This window comes from Phoxinus phoxinus (genome assembly GCF_949152265.1).
Source record: "Phoxinus phoxinus genome assembly, chromosome: 20".
Classification (NCBI taxonomy): Eukaryota; Metazoa; Chordata; class Actinopteri; order Cypriniformes; family Leuciscidae; genus Phoxinus; species Phoxinus phoxinus.
Window position 1 is genome coordinate 27,145,346 of NC_136895.1, and position 21,760 is coordinate 27,167,105.

The 21,760-nt window shown below is 39.1% G+C and overlaps 1 protein-coding gene across 2 annotated transcripts in view; it reads right to left on the bottom strand.

Moving 5' to 3' along the window:
• Positions 1–257: 257 nt before the first annotated feature.
• Positions 258–21,760, bottom strand: part of LOC306987987 (uncharacterized protein) — a 37,606-nt gene continuing 16,103 nt past the window's right edge. For both annotated transcript variants that reach the window (XM_079592673.1, XM_079592674.1), the window contains exons 6-7: positions 20,871–20,944; positions 258–2,413 (exon numbers count right to left, since the gene is read on the bottom strand). In XM_079592673.1, the coding sequence (XP_079448799.1) occupies positions 2,372–2,413; positions 20,871–20,944 (116 nt within the window). In that variant the 3' untranslated portion in view covers positions 258–2,371. The remainder of the gene's footprint in view (positions 2,414–20,870; positions 20,945–21,760) is intronic.

The following is a 21,760-nucleotide window of genomic DNA, read 5'->3' on the forward strand; positions in this document are numbered from 1 at the left end:
CACTGAAAAGATGGGTGGACACAGGCGTCAGAATAACACGTATAGTGGAAACTTCTCAGAAATAATGAAGTGTTGCTTGAGCTGCAAATAATAACTGAAACTGACACTTCTTATCTGTAGGGTCACAGCACAAGTATAAGGTCATGGATATAGAGAGATGCATATGCTGCTGAATATCAATGTTATATTTCACATACACATAGTATGATACATTTTAATATTTCACAATCACACATTAAGATCTCACAGAAACTACATTTTTATCAGACATTTTGCATTCTTTATTTTTAGGTAAAACTGTTTCTCAAAAAGAGGAAGTTAAATTGTGGAAGTTTTTCAACCCCTCAAGATTCACAGAAACACACTCACGCTATCCACGCCTTAAGACATGCAAACACAGATGCACATTAACCACAAACGTCCAGTAAAGACACATTCTCAAGATCATGCTCTCAACAGATGCAACCACATTTCTTTCCAGATCTAAAACTGAGGCCTTCTGTGGTTTGAGTCGGAATACAATACTGTAAAATACACTAAAAACATCATATTTATCATGAAATTAAATGTGTACTGTCATTCTGCATATTTTAATGCTCAAGATTTATGTGAAGTTTTAATTTGAACTCACACCATCAGAATAATAACCATCATCATGTTAAGAATGAGTCTGACAGTTGATCTGCAAGCATTAAAGAGAATAAAGAATATAAAACTAACAAACAAAACTAAAAGACATCCAGCTAAAAATAAATACTTGTGAACAAATATCTGAGCCGTTCCATGTGAGCTTTAACATCAGAACCGTCCATCTACAGTAAATATCTGTTACATATTTATGGGATTGTTGACAATTGTTGAAGAGCTCCGATGACTCACCGACTAAAACTAAATGCACAGAATCTAAACACAAACTCTTTTATCACAAACTCCTGAATACAATCCAGCCCCATGATGCTCAGCTTTCTCCATATGAAATTATGTTTGACCTTTTGACCAGCACTTTGGTTGTTATTAAATGTGGCATATAAATCAATAAAACTTAAACTATACTAAAACTAAACCATTATATACAGTAACTGAAATATTCATTAACATCCAAGATCCCAGTAATCAAATCAATCAAAAATTATAAAAAAATTATAATAGTTGCGTTTTTACCCTCTGAAATGTGCTGCGAATTATTGCAAAGCTACTTAGTCCTAAATTATGCAATTAACATCAAGTACAAACGTTAGAACAAAGCCATGTTTACATAAAGCATATATATTTACAATAAATAATAGTTTAGCAACTGAACCTTACATCGCAAATATTTGCATTTGGGCCGAATGATAGTTAAGTGAGCCCATACATTTGGATTAAGCCAGATTGGTTTTTGTTTTATGAGCTGCTCGTCTGCTTTTCCATGGTTTTAGCACTGGTCTACTACACATAGAAGCCCTTGTGTTCCTAAAACCTCACCCATGTCTATCCCTCAGTCTTTATTTTTATTTTATTTTATTATTTATTTATTTAGCCTAGAAACAAATTTTTGCATTGTATTTTTGAATTCTGTACATTTCGGTAAATATCAGTCAACGCAATTGTTTGCAAATTAGACATAGGCCTACTATTCTGTGTTTTACAAAAATGTTTTATGTCATTCAACTTTAGCATAGTTTGTGCTTGTTAGGCAAGGTAAGGCAGGGCAAGATTTTTTTTTATAGCGAACACAATTCGTATTTATTTACATTTTGGGGAATTAATGGCTAATTCGATCTCATTGCTAATATCTGTTTCTGTTTACTATACCCCAGTGATAGGGTGTCTACATTATTGTATGATTCATACAGTATGAATTTATACAAAATCACCACCTTGTAAAATAGTTATGTTTTGTCTCTCTCCGTGAGATCGGGATATTGCACATTTCCCACACGCCGGTAATTCATTTGGCTTTAAATTAGTTTGGGCTCAAATTTTATGATAAATGTTTATACATACCAATGTAATTTTCACTTGTTATGTAAAGTTTATAAATGTTTTGTTTTATTTGCCAGACATTATTTCTGAAATATAATAATAAAATGTGAGTTAGGCCTATACACAGACTTGGCTTTTTTTTTTTCTCAAACGCAATTTGACTGTGCAATTGCAGGTTTGATTTTCTACCAGAAAATTCTGCCCATACAACACAAATAAAAGTTTTTAAAGGAAAAGTAATAAAAATGTTCAGAGTGACAGTCAGTGACGATGTTTACATGCACTTAAAATCATCTCTTTTGCCCTGAGACATCAACGCATCACCTCTTTTGCATCGCCATAGCCGTCTTTCTAGTGCGCATGTAAACTGTGCTGACTGTGATCACAACATCATTTGAGAGGAGCTTCAGCGTCTCGGGACAACACTTGCATACACCACCTCATCCTCCTGTTGAAAAACACAAAGACAGAAGATACTAACACAGATACATGCTCAAGAGATGCTTGAAAATCGTGTTGTTTTAAATTGCTATAATTTAAATATAATGCATTAACTTTAACTTATGAAGGAGGCCCTGTCTGTTATACACGCACACTGCTTTAAACTACGCCGCAAAACACTCATATTCACTGTCACCATTTTTGTTTTTGTTTTTAATATTTATCCCTATATTATTTAATAGGCCACTTTTTTCGGCAATCATATAATGGTCCGGTTTCACAGACAGGGTTTAGATTAAGCCAGGATTAGGCCTTGGTTCAATTACGGCATTTAAGTATCTTTTATAAACTTGCCTTAGAAAAACAGTACTGATGTGCATCTTGAGACAAAACAATGGCACTGACAAATTTTAAGATGCATCAGTGCAAGTTGCCTTCAGTTAAAACAGCCCAAACATGCATTTTAGCCTGGGACTAGCCTTAAGCCTGGTCTGTGAAACCGGAGGAACATGTCCGGTATTTTCCGCCGGCTGTTTAGAATTAGAACCAATTATATTCATAAATGAATCGCTCTTTTGAGTCGGTTCTTTGCAATCAATTAGCCAAACGAGTTAGCAGAATGGTTTGAATTGATTAGCGATTTAACCCGAAGGATGCATTAAAGGTGACATATTATGCCCCTTTTCACAAGAATGTGTCTGTAAAATTTCAGCTCAAAATATCCCCCAGATCATTTATTATAGCTTGTCAAATTTGCCCCTTTTTTGGTGTGAGAAAAAATGTGCCGTTTTTTGTGTGTGTCCCTTTAAATGCAAATGAGCTGCTGCTTTTCTGAAGAGGGTCGATCCTTTACACGAGCTTCGGATACAAAAACAAAACACGCAAATAATCCAGCCCGATCTCATCCCAAGGCGTCATATACTGACGCTTTTGACAAATCGTCTACATCCAACGCACATGGCACCCTTTAGCGTCAATATGAGACGCATATAGATATGGGCCAGAAGGCGCCTCCTAGCGGTCTAACCCTAACCCTACCCCAGACCTAAACCCAACCATAACCGAACAAAGCTCTGTGCATGTCATATTGACGCTAAAGGGTGCCATGTGCGTCGGATGTAGACAAAATGTCAAAAGTGTCAATATATGACGCCCTAGGATGAGAATGCGTTGAATAATCTCACTCATAAATAACCAGTAGCAAGTGCAGCCTTACGGAGAGACTCAGGAAGAAGTTTCAACTTTTAGACGCACCTGGACGTTTCTGAATGGTTAGCGGATACATTTATGTAGTTGTTGTGGAGTTACATTGATTCATCTCATGGACTTGCATGTGCCGTCATGTTTAACTTTTCCACAAGTTGACACAGTTCCCTGATGTCTTTATAAGACAGCTGTGACATTTTTTGGTCAAACAGTGTTCAGTGCTCGTCTGTGCAGCAACGACAGAACAGTCTCATACTTTGCTCGGCGGCGCCGTGGGTGGAAAGTCTGGAACCGTGCAGATTAAGAGGCAGTAATATTATTATAATAAGATCCTCTTCCTATGTCAGAAGGGGAGCGAAATCTGATTGGCTTATTTTTTTTTGCATGCATGCAGAGAAAGGCTTATCAAAACAAAGTTACTGGGTCCCTTTTCACGTTTTCTGGGTTGGTAGATGCACCGGGGACCCGATTATAGCACTTAAAGCAACACCAAGTAGCTTTTGCTCTCGCGGTCCCCCTACAGTTGGGAAACAGTATTGTCTTCTACTACTGTCGCAAAATCTGTCATGGTTACAGCAGGGGATACACGTGCATTTGTTGACAAGCAGATACCCCCGAACTCTGCAGGAGTTCTCACGTCTTGGGCAGACGGCCTGTGTTGCGTGTGAAATGTCTTCATCCCAGGTAACTTACAGCGGCATATGTCAGCATGTCATGTGAATATAATTTCATGGGTTTTATTTTTTTCAAACACCAAAAGATCGCGTAGCTCACGTTTACAAGCAAGCGTCATTATAGTAACATAATGGATATGCTAATTCAATTCAATGTGTGTGTGGTAGGTAATAGCCATATATCGTCAATATTATAATATCAAGCTAGATAAATCTGCAAATTTGAAAAATCGATTTGCATTATAGCCTGAGGCAAGACAGTTTCACCAGAAAAATAAATAAACAAACATGACTATCAGCCTGCAGTCATAGGATAGTTATCCTAAAAGATGATTTTGTCCGTCTAATAATGTAGCTATAGAGAATGCGAACCTACATCACGCTGCGTTGCATTTCGGGAAGGTGCCGCCATCTTTGCAGGATACGCTATCCGTTGCCATGGTTTCTTCAACAGTGAGACAGAGAGAAATAGCGGCAGCGAGAGAGAGCAGCTTGATATTTGTTTGCCTTTTGCGATATGGCGAAGTTTCTTGGGAATAAATGGAGAAGGAGGAAGGGAAGGGAAAGGAAAGTGGCTCTATCAAGAGAGAATAAAAAACAACGCCAGGAAGCGCTATTTAGAGAAACTGCTTGTCAATAAACTGACAGCAGTGACAGCGATCACAGCAGCATGATTGCAAAAGCAACACATTTTAGCGCCAGATCGCCTTTTATTTAACACAAACTAATTGAATACTCTGCTGGTCAACTAGCGTGGTTTAATTTTATAGATATATCTGTACCACGAAATGTTTAAAAAAGTCACTTTTTTTCAATGACGTACAACTTACATTGACAGAATGTACGATCTGTAGGTGCAAATGCACGTATCAAATTCATATCGGATTTATTTCCACATTTGAATGATGCCAGAAAGTGTGACTGAGCTTACGACTTTTACAGGTTACTTTGTGGGTTTGTAAGTTGCACCCAGCCGCAGCAGACTTGTTCATAGGCTTCTAATGACTGACAGCTTCTGAACTCTAGCTATGCATCTTGTAGGCACTGATACCAACTATGTCCGGGTGTGTGAAAGGTGGTAGTGCTTCTGGGTCTTTCGTCCATTCTGCAGCTGGCATGTCGTACGGGTCCATGTTTATTGATGACAAGCAGTTTCTCTAAATAGCGCTAACAGGCTTCGTTTTTTATTCTCTCTTGATAGAGCCACTTGCTTTTCCCTTCCTCCTCCTCTATTTATTCCCAAGAAACTGCGCCGTATCGCAAAAGGCAAACAAATATCAAGCTGCTCTCTCTCGCTGCCGCTATTTCTCTCGGTCTTACTGTTGAAGAAACCATGGCAACGGATAGCGTATCCTGCAAAGATGGCGGCGCCTTCCCGAAATGCAACGCGGAGTGAAACGCGTGATGTCACACTCACATTCCCTATTACTAGTCCGACAGCATGACGGCCAAGTCAGCATCGGTCCCTCCTCCTCATTTAGCTCACGCCAGCGAGCGAACGCTGGACCAATATTGATCCACGTCCGGACTTTGATTTTATCACTCTCCCTTTTTCTCTTCCTAGTCTCCTCCGACAAAACATTTGCCTCATTCGGTTTGGTTGCTGCTTCGGCCATGACAAACGTTAGTTGGGCTCTCACGTCCGAATTTGAGGAAGTGGGGGAAATGAGGTATGCCGTAAAGCAGTCGAATTTTGTAGTTCTTCTTGTGCTCGGGTTACTACCCGAACCCCGAAGTTCTGTAGTGCCAGTAAAAGCGACACAGACCCCGTCAGGCTATGGCAGACATGTCATTCAACCTATTGTAAGTCGATGTACCATCACAAGAGTCTTGGAAATATATTATGAAGGTTGAAAAACTACTTGGTGTTGCTTTAAACACGGAAAAAGTCAGATTTCATGATATGTCCCCTTCACCCAAATAGTTAATTAAGATTCTGTCATCATGTTCTTATCCTCGTGTAACATGTTGTTCCAAACCTGTATGAATGTCTCTCTTATGCTGAAAAACAAAAGATATTTTGAAGAATATGGGTAACCAAACAGTAGATGGATCCCATTGACTTCCATAGTATGGGGACAATTGTGTTCAGCAGAAGAAAGAAACTCATACAGGTTTGGAACAACATGTTAAGATGAGAACATGATGACAGAATAGACATTTTTGGGTGAACTATTCCTTTAAGGTCTGACGCCATGAGTCGTTTGACGCCAAAAGAGCCCTGGATGAAGTGAATCTTTACAGAGTCTTTTGAAACCAAACAAATCCCTTCTCTGTCAGTGATGAAGAAGGTCTTTATTAAGATAAACTTATTTTTTAACAACACTTATATATACACCTGAATATAAAAAAAAAATAAAAAAAAATCCTAAACTTAGATTCAAACTGGATTTGCTGATCTACTTTGATATATATTTATATTGCCCCATCTGTTTACAGTAAAGCTATTCTTGTAGTGGTAAATTCTTGTTTTGCACACTAGAGAGCGCTAGTTTTACAGTGTAAGCACATGGTATCATTACACTCAACAGGGGCTCAGAGTTTAGCAGGTTAGCATAGCATTGTTAGGCCCTGCTGTTAGATGCTAATATACAACTTTCATGTAGGCAAAAAGCATCTGTTTCCATTGATGGTTATTAAATGGTAGTATTTTTGGATGCTTTTAATAGTGTATAACAGATGAGTGTTTTTCACTGCCTGCTGAAGGAAGGTTTAATATAGAGTGATCAGTCACATGACATGATTCAGGCGGTTGGCGTCTGTCATGCTACACTGCTAGTGGTTGTAATAGAACATTTTTAAAACTATGATGATGCTATTGGAAAATGTGATTGATTTTAGTTAGCAACTCTTCCAAATGAATGAAACAAAATAAATTATCGCTTTTGGATGATACACACAACTTGCAAAAAAATATGCATTGCTATGCAAATTATTTTTTTAATCATCAAACGATTGTGCCTTTGTCATTAACAGATCAACATGATAATCTTCACCGAAAAGATAGTTGGACCCAGGAGTTATAACAAGTATAGTGGAAACTTCTCAGAAATAATGAAGTGTTGCTTGAGCTGCAAATAATAACTGAAACTGACACTTCTTATCTGTAGGGTCACAGCACAAGTATAAGGTCATGGATATAGAGAGATGCATATGCTGCTGAATGTTAATCTTATATTTACTCATAGTAGGCTATATGATACATTTTAATATTTCACAATCACACATTAAGATCTCACAGAAACTACATTTTTATCAGACATTTTGCATTCTTTATTTTGAAGTAAAACTGTTTCTCAAAAAGAGGAAGTTAAATTGTGGAAGTTTTTCAACCCCACAAGATTCTCAGAAACACACTTACGCTATCCACGCCTTAAGACATGCAAACACAGATGCACATTAACCACAAACGTCCAGCACATTCTCAAGCTCATGCTCTCAACAGATGCAACCACATTTCTTTCCAGATCTAAAACTGAGGCCTTCTGTATGGAGTCAAAATAGGGCCATATATATCTGCAAAATAAAACAATGTTTCGCAAAAAAAAAAAAATGTTTTGCAAAAAAAAAATATGTTTTGCAAAAAAAAAAAATGTTTTGCAAATAAAAATAGAGTATTGAGAAAAAAAATGCTTTTTTGCAAGTAAAATAAAATAATTGCAAAAGAAAAGTTAACCACTGAGAGAAAAAAATAAAGTTTAGCAAAGTAAAACTTCAGCAGCATTGACTGCAACACATATTTCCCTTTGCGCCGCTCCTTTAAATCCGCGTTTCTGTCATCCGTGCCTCTGCGGTGCACGCTTTCCTTTGCGCTTCCTTTTTCTTTGCGCCTCGCTTTGTGTCCCTGATTTGACGTGGGGGGTGGGGTCAAGAGGTTGGGGTGTGTACAAGGGACGAAGGCGCGTCCTTCTCGCCTACGTCATCAGCGCGAGCCCCAGACCGAGTGGATCGATCGAAATGGCGGATGGGTGATGGATCCAAGGGGGTAATCCATCCGCCGGAAACTGAAGCCTCCGCGGGCGCCGCCATTGTAGCAGAACTTCACCTGCTGTTAGCATTCCATTGACTCCCATTCATTTTTGCGTCACTTTGACAGCGAATAACTTTACATCTGAGGCGTCCAAAGACTCCATTTGTCCATTATTTATTTCTAAAGAAACTCGACAATGTATAAAAGGCTCCATTACCTTGTACCTTACGTTATGGCCCCGTAGAAGCCGTTTTTGTAAAAATAGGCTAACGATTGCGTCATAACTCACGCGACTCTCTGTCGCACTGTAGAGAAATTACCGTATAGACCGGCGGAGAAGCTCACGGCCAATCGGGGGGACGTGGAGGCATAAAGTCCAATAAAGTGAAGGGAGTAGCCCACAGAGAGTGATAAAGTTGATCCTACTGCTAGCTCATGGACAGCTAATACTCACGCTCTCCGTCTCTGCGAGATTCGGAAGGGAATGATTCAGATTTCTCTCCGCACAGCTACTAGAAGACTGACAGTTGTCAGACACGTTGCTCACGTGTTCAAGCTCAGTTTGAGCCTGCGCAGTTCGCCTGGCGATCAGGAAGTGAGTGCTTCAAATGGGCTTCACTTTTCTCCGTTGAAGTCTATGGGGTCGCTGTGTCCATCTTATATACTGTCTATGGATGGATCACAGGTATGTATTATTGATAGCTTTCTTATTATTATTATTAGACTCCTATATTATTAATAACAGATACTGCTAAATACCACCCTCTAGCCGGTCTGAAGTATCTGTTATTAATAATATAGGAGTCTAATAATAATAATAAGAAAGCTATCAATAATACATACCTGTGATCCATCACCCGCATGTCTCTGCTCCGTAGAGTTGTGACGTTCGCGAACGAACCGATTCTTTTGAACGGCTCATAAACATGAACGATGGGAGCCGAGTCGCGGCTGGAGGGGAGCCGTTCTTTGTCGTTCTTTTTTTCCTATGCGTGTTTCACACAGATGCACACAAAGGCTGTGTTTAGACATTTCCATTTTATTTATTCTAATTTCATCTACAGTATATATTTAAAACTTTAAATATTTTTGTTTTTTATCAAAATGTTCTTGTGTGGAAGTGTTTGTAGTAAAAGCTGTTTTGCACAGAAATTCATTGCAGCCGGCTTTGTTTTTGATGTTTATTTGTGAGTAGGTATTGTATGAATAACATAAGTCAACATAGCTTTACACATACACACACTTTGTACTAAAGGTAAATCCAAAATAGTGATGTCACTTCCTAAGCAGAGGGATGTTGTGCAATGGAATATAGTCCACACATGACAAATGAGGTAATAATCAATATTTCAGAATGATTCAACTATTGGTGTGTGATATCTGAGTTTTAATTATTTGACTACAAATCTCACCTCATCATTCCTCCCAGTGAGGATAAACTAAGATGCTCCCAAGCTGGCTTCTTAAAACTGACTAAATATTTAAAAAGAGCCAAAAGAGCCGTTCTTTTGAACGGCTCTTTGAAAGGAACGGATCCCCTTAAAGAGCCATAAATCCCATCACTACTGCTCCACCATTTCGATCGATCCACTCGGTCTGGGGCTCGCGCTGATGACGTAGGCGAGAAGGACGCGCCTTCGTCCCTTGTACACACCCCAACCTCTTGACCCCACCCCCCACGTCAAATCAGGGACACAAAGCGAGGCGCAAAGAAAAAGGAAGCGCAAAAGGAAAGCGTGCACCGCAGAGGCACGGATGACAGAAACGCGGATTTAAAGGAGCGGCGCAAAGGGAAATATGTGTTGCAGTCAATGCTGCTGAAGTTTTACTTTGCTAAACTTTATTTTTTTCTCTCAGTGGTTAACTTTTCTTTTGCAATTATTTTATTTTACTTGCAAAAAAGCATTTTTTTTCTCAATACTCTATTTTTATTTGCAAAACATTTTTTTTTTTTTGCAAAACATATTTTTTTTTTGCAAAACATTTTTTTTTTTTTGCAAAACATTTTTTTTTTTTTGCAAAACATTTTTTTTTTTTGCGAAACATTGATTTATTTTGCAGATATATATGGCCCTATTTTGACTCCATACTTCTGTGGTTTGAGTCTGAATACAATACTGTAAAATAATACACTAAAAACATCATATTTATCATGAAATTAAACGTGTACTGTCATTCTGCAGATGCTCAAGATTTATGTGAAGTTTTAATTTGAACTCACACCATCAGAATAATAACCATCATTATGTTAATAATGACATTTGATCTGAAAGCATTAAGGAGAATAAAGAATATACAACTAACAAACAAAACTAAAAGACATCCAGCTAAAAATAAATACTTGTGAACAAATATCTGAGCCGTTTCATGTTTAACAGTTTTGTCGCCAAGGCCTGTGCTATGGTTATCACTAACCCAGTCATTGCAATTTTGAATGTCCGAAACGTTGCAGCGTGTACGTGGCCATTAGTCCCCTTAGAAGCATGAAAAACTTTTAGGGTGCTTTCACATCTGTAGTTCGGTTCATTTGGTCCGGACCAAGGGTGGAAAAATAATACTTTGTAGCATTTTTCAGGCGTTTTGGTTCCTTTTCACTCCACACTGATTGCTCTGGACTGATACAGTTGATGAAACGAACCGAAATGCAGTCATGTGACAACATCCACATCACTCGTTGGGCAGATGTGTCTTGAACGTATTTCCATAACTGCACTTCGATTGGTCAGAATTAACGTGTGGGGAAATTCCAACTCTTGGAAGTAAACAAAGGAGGAAAATCCGGCAGACAAACGCGCCTCTTTTTACTATGGAGAGACGACTGCGTGGCTGATTGTATCCCTGGTCATAGTTTATTATATAGTTCTACACCACTTGAGGCAAACAATAACATCTGAGAATGAAGCGAGGATGCGGCTTGAAAATAATGCATGCACGCGGCGAATCACTTCAGAAGGAGGCGTGCATTAATTTTGCTAAACAATGACATAATGCACAGCGCAGCTGACTACGGCAGCTGGTTTAGTCCAAAAATGCGCAGTTCTTTGGCAGTTGGGTCTGTTCAAGGTCGGATCACGTTCTCACCACAAACTAACCGCTCCAGAGAGTTCGTTTGAAAGCGTACCACGCTTGTTTGGTCCGCTTTTGGTGCGCAATCTCATAAAGTTCTGTTATAATCAATGAGGCTGTCTACACTGTACAACGAATCTCTTTTCGTGTCTACACTCTGTTTGTTATGATGAGAGGATTCGCAAACATTCAGAACTCGGCATCAGCACTGAGAAAAAAACTTGTCGTATCTTGACCGATGAGTGGATTGTGACTACCGTAATATAAATATTTGACATTCTCCAGAGCACAAACACAAATACTGACTAGAGCATTTGTCATTATTTTTGCCAACAGGCTATTATTGCAGTATCTAATGAGTGTGCTCTTGGTTACCAGAACAACCGTAGGCAAATTTATTCAGACAAGTAAATTTTATTATTTTTTTACGCCAGAAGGGCTAAATGAAAATGCTAATTTACTAGCTGATAGTAGGGATGGCGAAAACTAAAAAATGTCTTGACCGACCACCGAGCCTCATTAGCCGGTTGAAACCGGTTAACCGATTAGTTTAAAATATGCTACACTATAGCCTACGCTATATAACGAAACAGCCATTTCGAGCCGCGCCTGCAATTTCGCAACTCTCTGCCGTTCTGCCTCCACTCACACACACACTGCCGCAAATGCGGCGCCGAGGAGCTTATATGTAATCGAAGGACAAATGGCTCCTTAGTTTCGAAATGGTTTGGGTACAAGGTGATTACGTTGAAAATAAAGGCGTTTGTCTAGCGTTAGCAGCTCATTTGAAACATTGCCACGGCTCATTTAAGAAAATGACAGCTCCGAAGAGACGCCGCTTTAGTTTGAGGCAGTGCTAACAATAATAATGAAAGATGATGATCATCATCACCTTATCTGTTACCACTGAAATGTAGATGTAATGCGTTTCCATATTTAAGCACTGTATCACACAAGTTGCAACTTACATCTGTGTCATTCTTTTTAGTGAAATGGTCCCACACACTAGTTTTCTTTTGCACGCTTCCTCCTGTCGTCTGCTCTGGCTCTAACCTCGAGTGTGTTAGCCTGTAGCCTTTTCGCAAACCTTGTGAGCACGCGAACCCAAACACTGTGACCTCGCACCAAATGTTTTTAATGGTTTATTAAGTACAAACTGGCGAGTTATGAAAAATTGAGTGTGAGGGATTTGTTTACTTCACACAAAAAGATCTTGGAATGAGACAGCTAACTGTAGTAGCGTTTAGTCCACTGTCTATAATAGCCTAATTTAGAGATCACTTTTTTTTTTTTTTACCGACTATCGACAACTTTGATCGGTACCATCGGTAGTTTTACGTAACCGCAGCTGCTCTGGGATGCATTTCTCTTACAACGACATAACTCGCTGCTTAACTACCATAGTACGATGCGTTGTTGAAGAAATCAAGCAACTAGTCAAGAGTCACGACTGTTTCCCGAAACAGTATTGTCGCAAAGTGATCATTCAACCATATCGATCCTGAAGATACTGACGTGGTATCGAAAAGGATCGATCCTCACATAAAAATATAAATCCAAATGTGTGTGTTTTTTACCAATAATCTTTATTAAATTAAAATGTTAAATTACGCAATTCAGTGCGTTAAATAAGTGCGAATGTTAGTGGATAATTGTGTAGGAACGATTTCTCCTAGTCATCTGGATACAAGACGAAACCAATCAATCACAGAGAGTGTTCGATACTGGTGCTTCGCTGACCTCACAGGCCGAAAATTCAGCTTTGATCTCAGGAATAAATTACAGTTTACTATGACATAGAAAACAGATAGCCTATGTTAAATTGTAACAATATTACAGTTTTACTGTATATTTGATCAAATAAGAGTCGGTGTTCCCCGAAACCAACGTTCTAACGAACATTCGCAAACATCATCGCAGAGTTGTGTGTTTGGAACGACAGCTCCCGACCTGTGGTTAGAAGCATAGTTTTTTTGTTTGCTTGACATGTGGACTCAATAAATCCTTATCTTGAGCCAAATAAGCAAGCTGACATTCATTACAATGTGTTTCTTTTATTTAGAATACATACAAATGTCATTTGTCTTTTAATTTGTCAAGAGATTTTAAGTACCGTTTTTGAAAAGTGCGCATGTGCCTAAGAACTAGCTTATAGGGGTGGGCGATACTGCAAAATTCGGTATCGATCCGATACCAAGTAAATACAATAAACTCTGCTTCTAACCACAGGTCGAGAGCTGTCGTTCCAAACACACAACTTTGCGATGATGTTTGCGAATGTTCGTTAGAACGTTGGTTTCGGGGAACGCCGACTCGTTGAACGGCTGATAACGACAGAACTTGCGACCATAGTTGGCTAATGATGCTTTTGGGAAACATGGGAAGCATCTGTTTAAACATTCACATACACTGTTTTTAAAGCAGTACACTTGAGTTTAAATGCAGACTTTATTGTCAATATTTAAAGTGCCCCTATTATGCTTTTTGCAAAAATTACCTTTAATGCAGTGTGTAATATAGAGAGAATAAGAATAATTGTTACGCATTTCACACCGCGTTGAATTTCGGGAAGGCGCCGCCATCTTGGATGGATATGCTATCCGTTGCCAAGGTTACTTAGACAGTGAGACAGAGAGAAATAGCGACAGAGAGATAGAGCAGCTTGATATTTGTTTGCATTTTGCGATACGCCGCAGTTTCTTGGAAATAAATGGAGAAGGATGAAGCGAAAGGAGAGGGATTTAGTCTCTATCGGGAGAGACTAAATAACAACGCCAAGCAGTGTTATTTAGAGAAACTGCTTGACACTAAACTAACAGCAGCGACAGCGAGCACTTAGCATGATATCAAAAGCAACACATTTCAGTGCCAGATTGCCTTTTATTAAAGGACCACGCCGACTTTTTGGGACTTTAGCTTATTCACAGTATCCCCCAGAGTTAGATAAGTCCACACATACTCTTTTCATCTCCGTGCGTGCCGTAACTCTGTCTGACGCACCAACCGCTAGCCTAGCTTAGCACAAAGACTGGAGGTAAACGGCTCCAGCTAGCATACTGCTCCCTATAAGTGACAAAATAACGCCAACATTTTCCTATTTATATGTTGTGATTTGTATAGTCACAGCGTGTACAAATAACAAGATCACATGTGACACAGCCATCTTCTACGGTAAAACTACGGTGTGTATACAAGTGCTGTGGAAGATCCAGAGCTGAAATTCAGATATGGACAGGTTTCCTGTCCGAAACACACTGTAAGGCCGGTGACACACTGGATGCGTGGCGTGAGCGTGGCGTTTCTGTTGCGTGTCAGCTGCGTGGCGGATGCGTCGCGTTTTCTGTGTCTTTACACACCAGAAGCGTCGGCGCGCTGCTGCTGCTGTAGGTGACAGAGGGATGCCGCCGATAGACCAGGCTTCACGACAACAGTTTAAACTTTTTTCACACACCTACACCTTCCAAAATCAGATTTTCAAAAATAGACTATGTTTGACAGCTGCAATATTTGAAAATCGATATTTTTTTTATTTTTTTTAATTACATTTATATCTGAATTTATGTCAACCTATAGACTTTCAAACATTAAAATGTCATTAATTAATATGTAATTGTGTACAAAATGACATATAAACATATTTTCCTATTCAATTTTGCCTGGAAACGCTTCCAACACGCTTGCGTGTCGCGTGAAAAATAGGCGTCGGTTCTATTTCTAGCATGCACACGTTTTCCGCGCGGCTCATGCCGCGCCTGAGACGCGCGTCTCACGCAGGCAGTCTGCAAGCTCTAACCTGTTAACATGGGAGCCGAAATAAAAACGGACACGCCACGCAGCTGAGACGCTCACGCCACGCATCCAGTGTGTCACCGGCCTAAAGCCGCCTTTCCACGGCACAAGACATTCGCATACGATTATCGCATTTCGCCCCCTAGTGTCAGTCGCACAGAACTTGGTTGTGAATCAACAGTTACCCAAAATGGTAAAAATAATGATTTTTAATTAATGTAATGCATGCATGAATATATCCACACACAAAAAAGTACCCTCAATACATCTAAAATAAAAACATAGTAGATGTTATAGAGCTAATCGACATAAATATTGATTTAATAATTATAAAATAATTATTTCAGCCATAATTATTAATAACCACCATTTTACAGAAATAGCGTTTACAGAATAACATTAATGTGTTAAAATATTGGTAATTCTAGCTTCACGCTCAACTTGAAGCGGTGCTGCGCAGACCGAGGATTTGCAAGCATATTGTAACGCAAAGTTGAGATGTTGTTGCCCAGAGAGAAAAACAATATGTGGTGTCAGAGGAAAAGATGCACGAGAGACAAGAGATGGCGTATTTTCCCCGGGTTTAATAAAATGACTTAGATCCGCATACATTGGGATTGAGTGAGAAAAAGCATACAAATAAACATTCAACTCTGGTTACAAATAGAAAGGGAAATAAAAGAAAGTGTACAAAACTCGGTAGAGCGGTTATCTCTTCTCCTCTATTACTGACATAGGCCCCATCCACACTACTGCGTTTTCGTTTAGAAACGGAGACCTTTTGCTATGTTTGCACCTCCCGTCCAGACTACAACGGCAAAAATTAAGACCTAAAACGGAGAAGTTTAGAAACGCAGCCGACCTCGTTTTGCGTTTTGAATCTCCGGAGGGCGTTTTGGTGAAGACGGTCAGAACGGAGGACTTTACAAACGATGACGCAGAGGCTCACGCTCGGCTCTATGATTGGGTGTCATCAGTCATGGCGTATCCTTCCCTGATTCGTCAGCCACCCATCACATGACCCGTCTCCGGGAAGAAAACATACAAAAACAGCCTGGACTACGAAACGTTAGTGACTGCAACATGGATAACGAATTACAAGCGTTACTGGCGTTGATGTCTTTGCTAGCAGCTGTTGTGCAAGTAAATAATGCATTTTACAATCTTATAACTGCCTACATGCGCCTGTTTACACCGGCACGCGCATGCCCAGTGTTGGTGAATGGTCACGTGATCCGCGTTTTCAGTCGTTTTAATGTGGACGGAGATTGATTCTAATACGCAGCTAAAACGCTGGTGTGGACGGAGATCGTATTTGTTTTCATTCTCCGTTTCTAAACTAAAACGCAGTAGTGTGGATGAGGCCATAGCCTACTCTAACCGACATGCGCAGGTCTCATTGTACCTCGAATTACCGTAAATGCACAAAGTGACAGTTACAATATGGAGCTGTCTGCTCTCTAATCGCTCTCATGGTACTTTGATGTCATACACCGATCTGTCTACGCATCGCCGCTTCAAGTCGGACACATCAGGTGTGTTGCCGATCGGAGAGAGTTTCCGTGTTCAGGCGTGGAGAAGCTCAAAACAGAAACGTGGAGTCGGACACTTTCAGCTTCCCGTAGTTACGATCGTGCTGTGTTTGCATACTTTATTATCACAGCTGAAGTGAAATAAATGCAATATTTGTCAAATACATAGATGTTTCAGATACTTTTCTATTTAATACTTTATGTACTGCTAAACATATTGTCTGTTTGTACAAGAATACATTTTAACAACTATCAATGAAGTGGGGTCTACATTTTTTTCAATCCGTTTTATTTTGATCGCGTCGGCGCTGTCTCAAGTCGGACAAAATTTCTAACCGGCATGCATTGCTTCAAGTCAGCCGCCGATCGGTCTGTGCAGCGTATGAAGTCCAACAAGCCTATCTATAGCATAACCACTAATGCTCACAACCATCACGTGTGTTTCGTGTTTATTCGAACACCTTCAGTTCCACTAATGCTCACAAATCAGTTTGTATAACAGTAAAACCTCTTTTCATATGTTTTAAAAAATAAAACTGATAAAAAAAATAGACCCCAGATAGTATAGGCTTATGGTGAACTTTATTCTTGTACAAACAGATGCTGTATTAAGCAGTACATAAAGTATTAAATAGAAAAGTATCTGAAATATCTGTGTATTTAACAAATATTGCATCTATTTCACTTCAGCTGTAATAAAGTATGCAAACACAGTGCGAGCGTCACTACGGGAAGCTGAAAGTGTCTGACTTCACGTCTCAGTTTTCAGCTCCTGCACGCGGCAACTCTCACCGATCGGTTACATCCAGCCGCAGCCGATGTCTAACACACCTCATTTCTCCTGTCATGTGGTTCCTTTGTCTCATGTATCATGTTTTGATTGGTTCATTGTATTCATTGCTTTCAGGTATCTTGTGCCTGGTAGGCCGTGCATTAATCCGTCCTGGTTTCATTTGTTTTGTATCTGGTTCATGTTTGTCAACACAACTGCACCTGGGTTATCAACTTCAATGCACCTTCAGTTGATAAATGTTACGGAAGGAGACTCCAAAACAAAATTAGGAATGTTTAAAATATCATAATAGGTGAACTTTAACAACCTTATTATTATTTCATGGACTTCACGTTTCTGCCTTTTTTCTCACATTTTCAGTCTCTCAGACTTGCTTAAAGCAGCAGAAATATTTGCATTCCCTCCCTCCCTCACACTGGGTGTCTTAAGGCCTCAGTTTCCGGTGAGACAGTTTAACAGTGCTTCTTTAGCAAAAATGCACTGAACTATATAACATGTTAACTGTTAAAAGTGTTGTCACACTTTCCTGAAAGCAACATATAGAGATCCTGCACTATATGTACTTTTCTCCCCTCTGTTCTTTCTCGCTGGTCATTGTTCAAGTGAAATAAATGTCTATAAATGGAATGTTATTCATTTCTTTCTTAAAGGAACACTCCACTTTTTTGCAAATAGGCTCATCTTCCAACTCCCCTAGAGTTAAACAGTTGAGTTTTACCATTTTCGAATCCATTCAGCCGATCTCCGGGTCTGGCGGTAGCACTTTTAGCATAGCTTAGCATAGATCATTGAATCTGATTAGACCGTTAGCATCTCTCTCAAAAAATGACCAAAGAGTTTCGACATTTTTCCTATTTAAAACTTGACTCTTCTGTAGTTACATCGTGTAGTGAGACCGACAGAAAATGAAAAGTTGACCTACTCGGCCAATATGACTAGGAACTATACTCTCATTCCTGCATAATAACAAAGTCCTTTTAGGCAAGTCGTGCCACTCGGCCGCCATCTTGGCAACGCCTCCGGGCAGCTATTTCGGACTAACAAGACCAGGCTCCTATCTAAATGAATGGGCAGAGAGTCAGAACTACACTTTCACTGGTCACCGGGACATAAAAACTGCATGTATAGAAACAGCAGTAAAATATGATAAAAATCAAAGTTTGATGACTTTGCCCCAAAATAAGGTTTAAAACGCCTTTCCCCACAGGTTATACTTATACTACGCATCCGCAAGGGTTCACGACACCAACTTCATTTACGTCTCTATCCAGAATGCCGGTGTTGTCTCCGGTGTCGCAAAACCTCAACTGTGCGCATGCATCAGAGGAACCAGACGATAGGCTTAAATGTTTCCCGGCTTGACTGTTAAAAGCAGATGATTGGCTTTCCGGCGGGACATGTGCATACAACCGCCATCTTTGCCGTTACGGGTTTTCCTTATATAGTTGGATTGAGGAAGTGGCATGTCTCTTATATAAATTGTCTCTGATAATAATCAAGGATCTGTGCTGCCGTACCAGCAGAACCAATGATATTACAAACTTAGTGCCGGTCACATTGGAAGTTACCAAGCTGGGGACTATTTTCAAGCGCTGCGTAATATCATTGCGTAATATCAATATCACCACTTTTTTTGTGTGAAAATGGTTTTCAATTTTTAACAGATTTATGCCCGGTTTCACAGACAAGTCTTAAACTGCAGGTTTGAGCTGTTTTTGCTGTTTTAAGTGAAAGCAACTGTTCCTTGCCACCGTCACCTTTTTTCGCCTTTGTCGCCATTGGCTTTTGGCTTGCTTAGTTGGGGACATTTAATTTAATATTCAACAATTTGGTGTAAGCATTTGCACTATTATATGAGAACTGAACTGAGCTGGACGATGACATTGCGGTTTTCTCGAGAGCGGCTATATATATATATAAATGAAGTAATTAATAACTTTTTTACAACAAAAATGAACCATCACTGAACTTACTTAAGCTGGACTGTGATGCTATGTTCTACTGGAAACAAACTTTGTTGCGTTATTTCCCTGTTATCTCTGTAAAGCTGCTTTGAAACAATCTGTATTGTAACAAGCGCTATATAAATGAAGGTCACTTGACTTGTCTTACATTTGTTACATGTATGTTCTGTCTCCTGCATGTGTTTCATTATCTTTTTGGTTCAGTCATGTGTGACCTAGTTTTCCTGAGTTGTAATCCTCAGTCTTTTCAGTCACATGTGCCCTGTTGATTTTTACTCATTTAGCTCCTTTGTTAGCTTCATGTATTTAGTCCCTGTGTTCTTCCTCAGTGTTTGTCCGTTCTCGTTAATGTTAGCATCTATGTATATGTGTATTTCTCCTGAGTTAATCCTGTTTCCTGAGTATTTGTTATTAAAGCCTGTCTCCATAAAGAATTCCTGATCTTGCGAGTTTATATGCATCACGTTACGTGACAACAATATGTCAGTGCCATCGTTTTGTCTCAAGATAATTTTTTTTTTTTCTAGGGGAGGTTTTAAAAAAAGTTAAATAAAGGTCCTAATTGAAGTAGGGTCTAATCCTGGCTTAATCTAAGCCCTATCTGTGAAACCAGGCCTCAAACATTTTTAGTTGTATAGTTCTAGTATTTAAAAATATAATTGTAACAAGCGACTGCATGACCAAGTTATGTTAATTTATTGTTTTTATGTTTATATTTAGTTATCTTGCTTGTGCGCTATTGCTTTATTTGTCAGTTTTACTGCTTTGCTCAAGCAGTTCAATAGTCATGATAAAGTGAATTTTAATAGTCTTGCTATTAGTGATTAAGACATGGAGCACTGGACTGACGTGACCTTAAGTTTGCATATTTACTTGCGGTTTTTTATAATGGTGTTGTCAGCTTTACTGGCATCTCGTTTCACACTAAAGGTTTTTTTTTTCTCCTGTGAACTTCCCGTTTTATGTTAACCATCTGTGCTGCTGGATCTTTAGAAATAACTTCTCACTTCTCTTCATCTTTTTTTTTAATTTAATTTAATTACTTTAATACTAGTGAAACAATGGATGTCCGTTCCTCTTAAGTTCCCCAGTATCACAAACAATACCACAACAAATCTGAATATTCTATAACATTTATATTATATCATTAATTTTAAACAATTGTTTGTTGTTACAGAGAAGAAGAAAAAAAAAGAGTAAGTGGTCATTGAACAAAAGACATCAAATTTAATAAATATGCTTTGTACCAGGGATGGGCAACTTCGGCTCTGGAGTGCCACTGTCCTGCGCCTGAACCAGCTAATCTATGCCTTCAGCATTACTAAAAAGGCAAGTGATTTTAAAAAAAATGTTTTTTATCAGGTTTGGAGCTAGACATTGCAGGACAGTGGCCCTCCAGGACCGAAGTTACCCATCCCTGCTTTAAGCTTAAGGGCAAGACACAGATGACACAGTCATAAATTATCTTACCGGTTTTTGCACATTTCTTTTGTAGAATATTGGATCAGCATAAGTTATCTCATCTTCAGAAGTCCGAACTGTTTCTAACAAGAAGAATAGATGTATTAAAACAATAGAGCTCAATTTTAAACTCTGAGATATTAGATGTGTTTCTTCATTAACATGTTTTATTATTTCAAGTATATCCGGATTATGTTGGCTTGAATTTATTATAATTCTGAGACAAAATCTTTCAAAGCTTTCAACCTACATCCACTAAACTTGACTCAACCTTTAGACTGTTCTTTCTTAGTGTTCTATCTCTTTTATAACTGATTGGACATACGGTTTTCCAAAATCCCATTACATTCCCAGAATGTTCAAATAAGCCAAGACTCAGACTTCAACTATCAAAATTCAAAACACGACACAGAAGCCCACTTGACTAATTTAAGCTGCCATTTTATGTAAAATTTCTAAGCCACACTCTAAAAAATGCTGGGTTGTTTCAACCCAAATTTGGATCAAATATGGACAACCCCAGCCGTTGGGTTACATTTTTCAATTAAAAATGTTAACCCAACGGTTGGGTTTGTCCATATTTGACCCAAATTTGGGTTGAAACAACCCAGCATTTTTTAGAGTGATACCTTATGTAGCCCCGCCCCTTTTCTGTGCCATGCTCGTTGTGTTCTGTGTTCTGGTTTGTATTTCCAGAGCATGAAGGTAAGATCTTACAGATTTATGAATGATCCATTTGTTTTAAAATCTTCCTGACGTTATGACATCTGCATCAAACATTACAGTGCTTGTGATAACTTTATAACTATATATCCACTTCACCAGCTAATTACTCTTCGACAGCGATGCCAATATATAGATATACCGCAAAAAAACAGAAGCTGTGTGCTTGTTTCTCT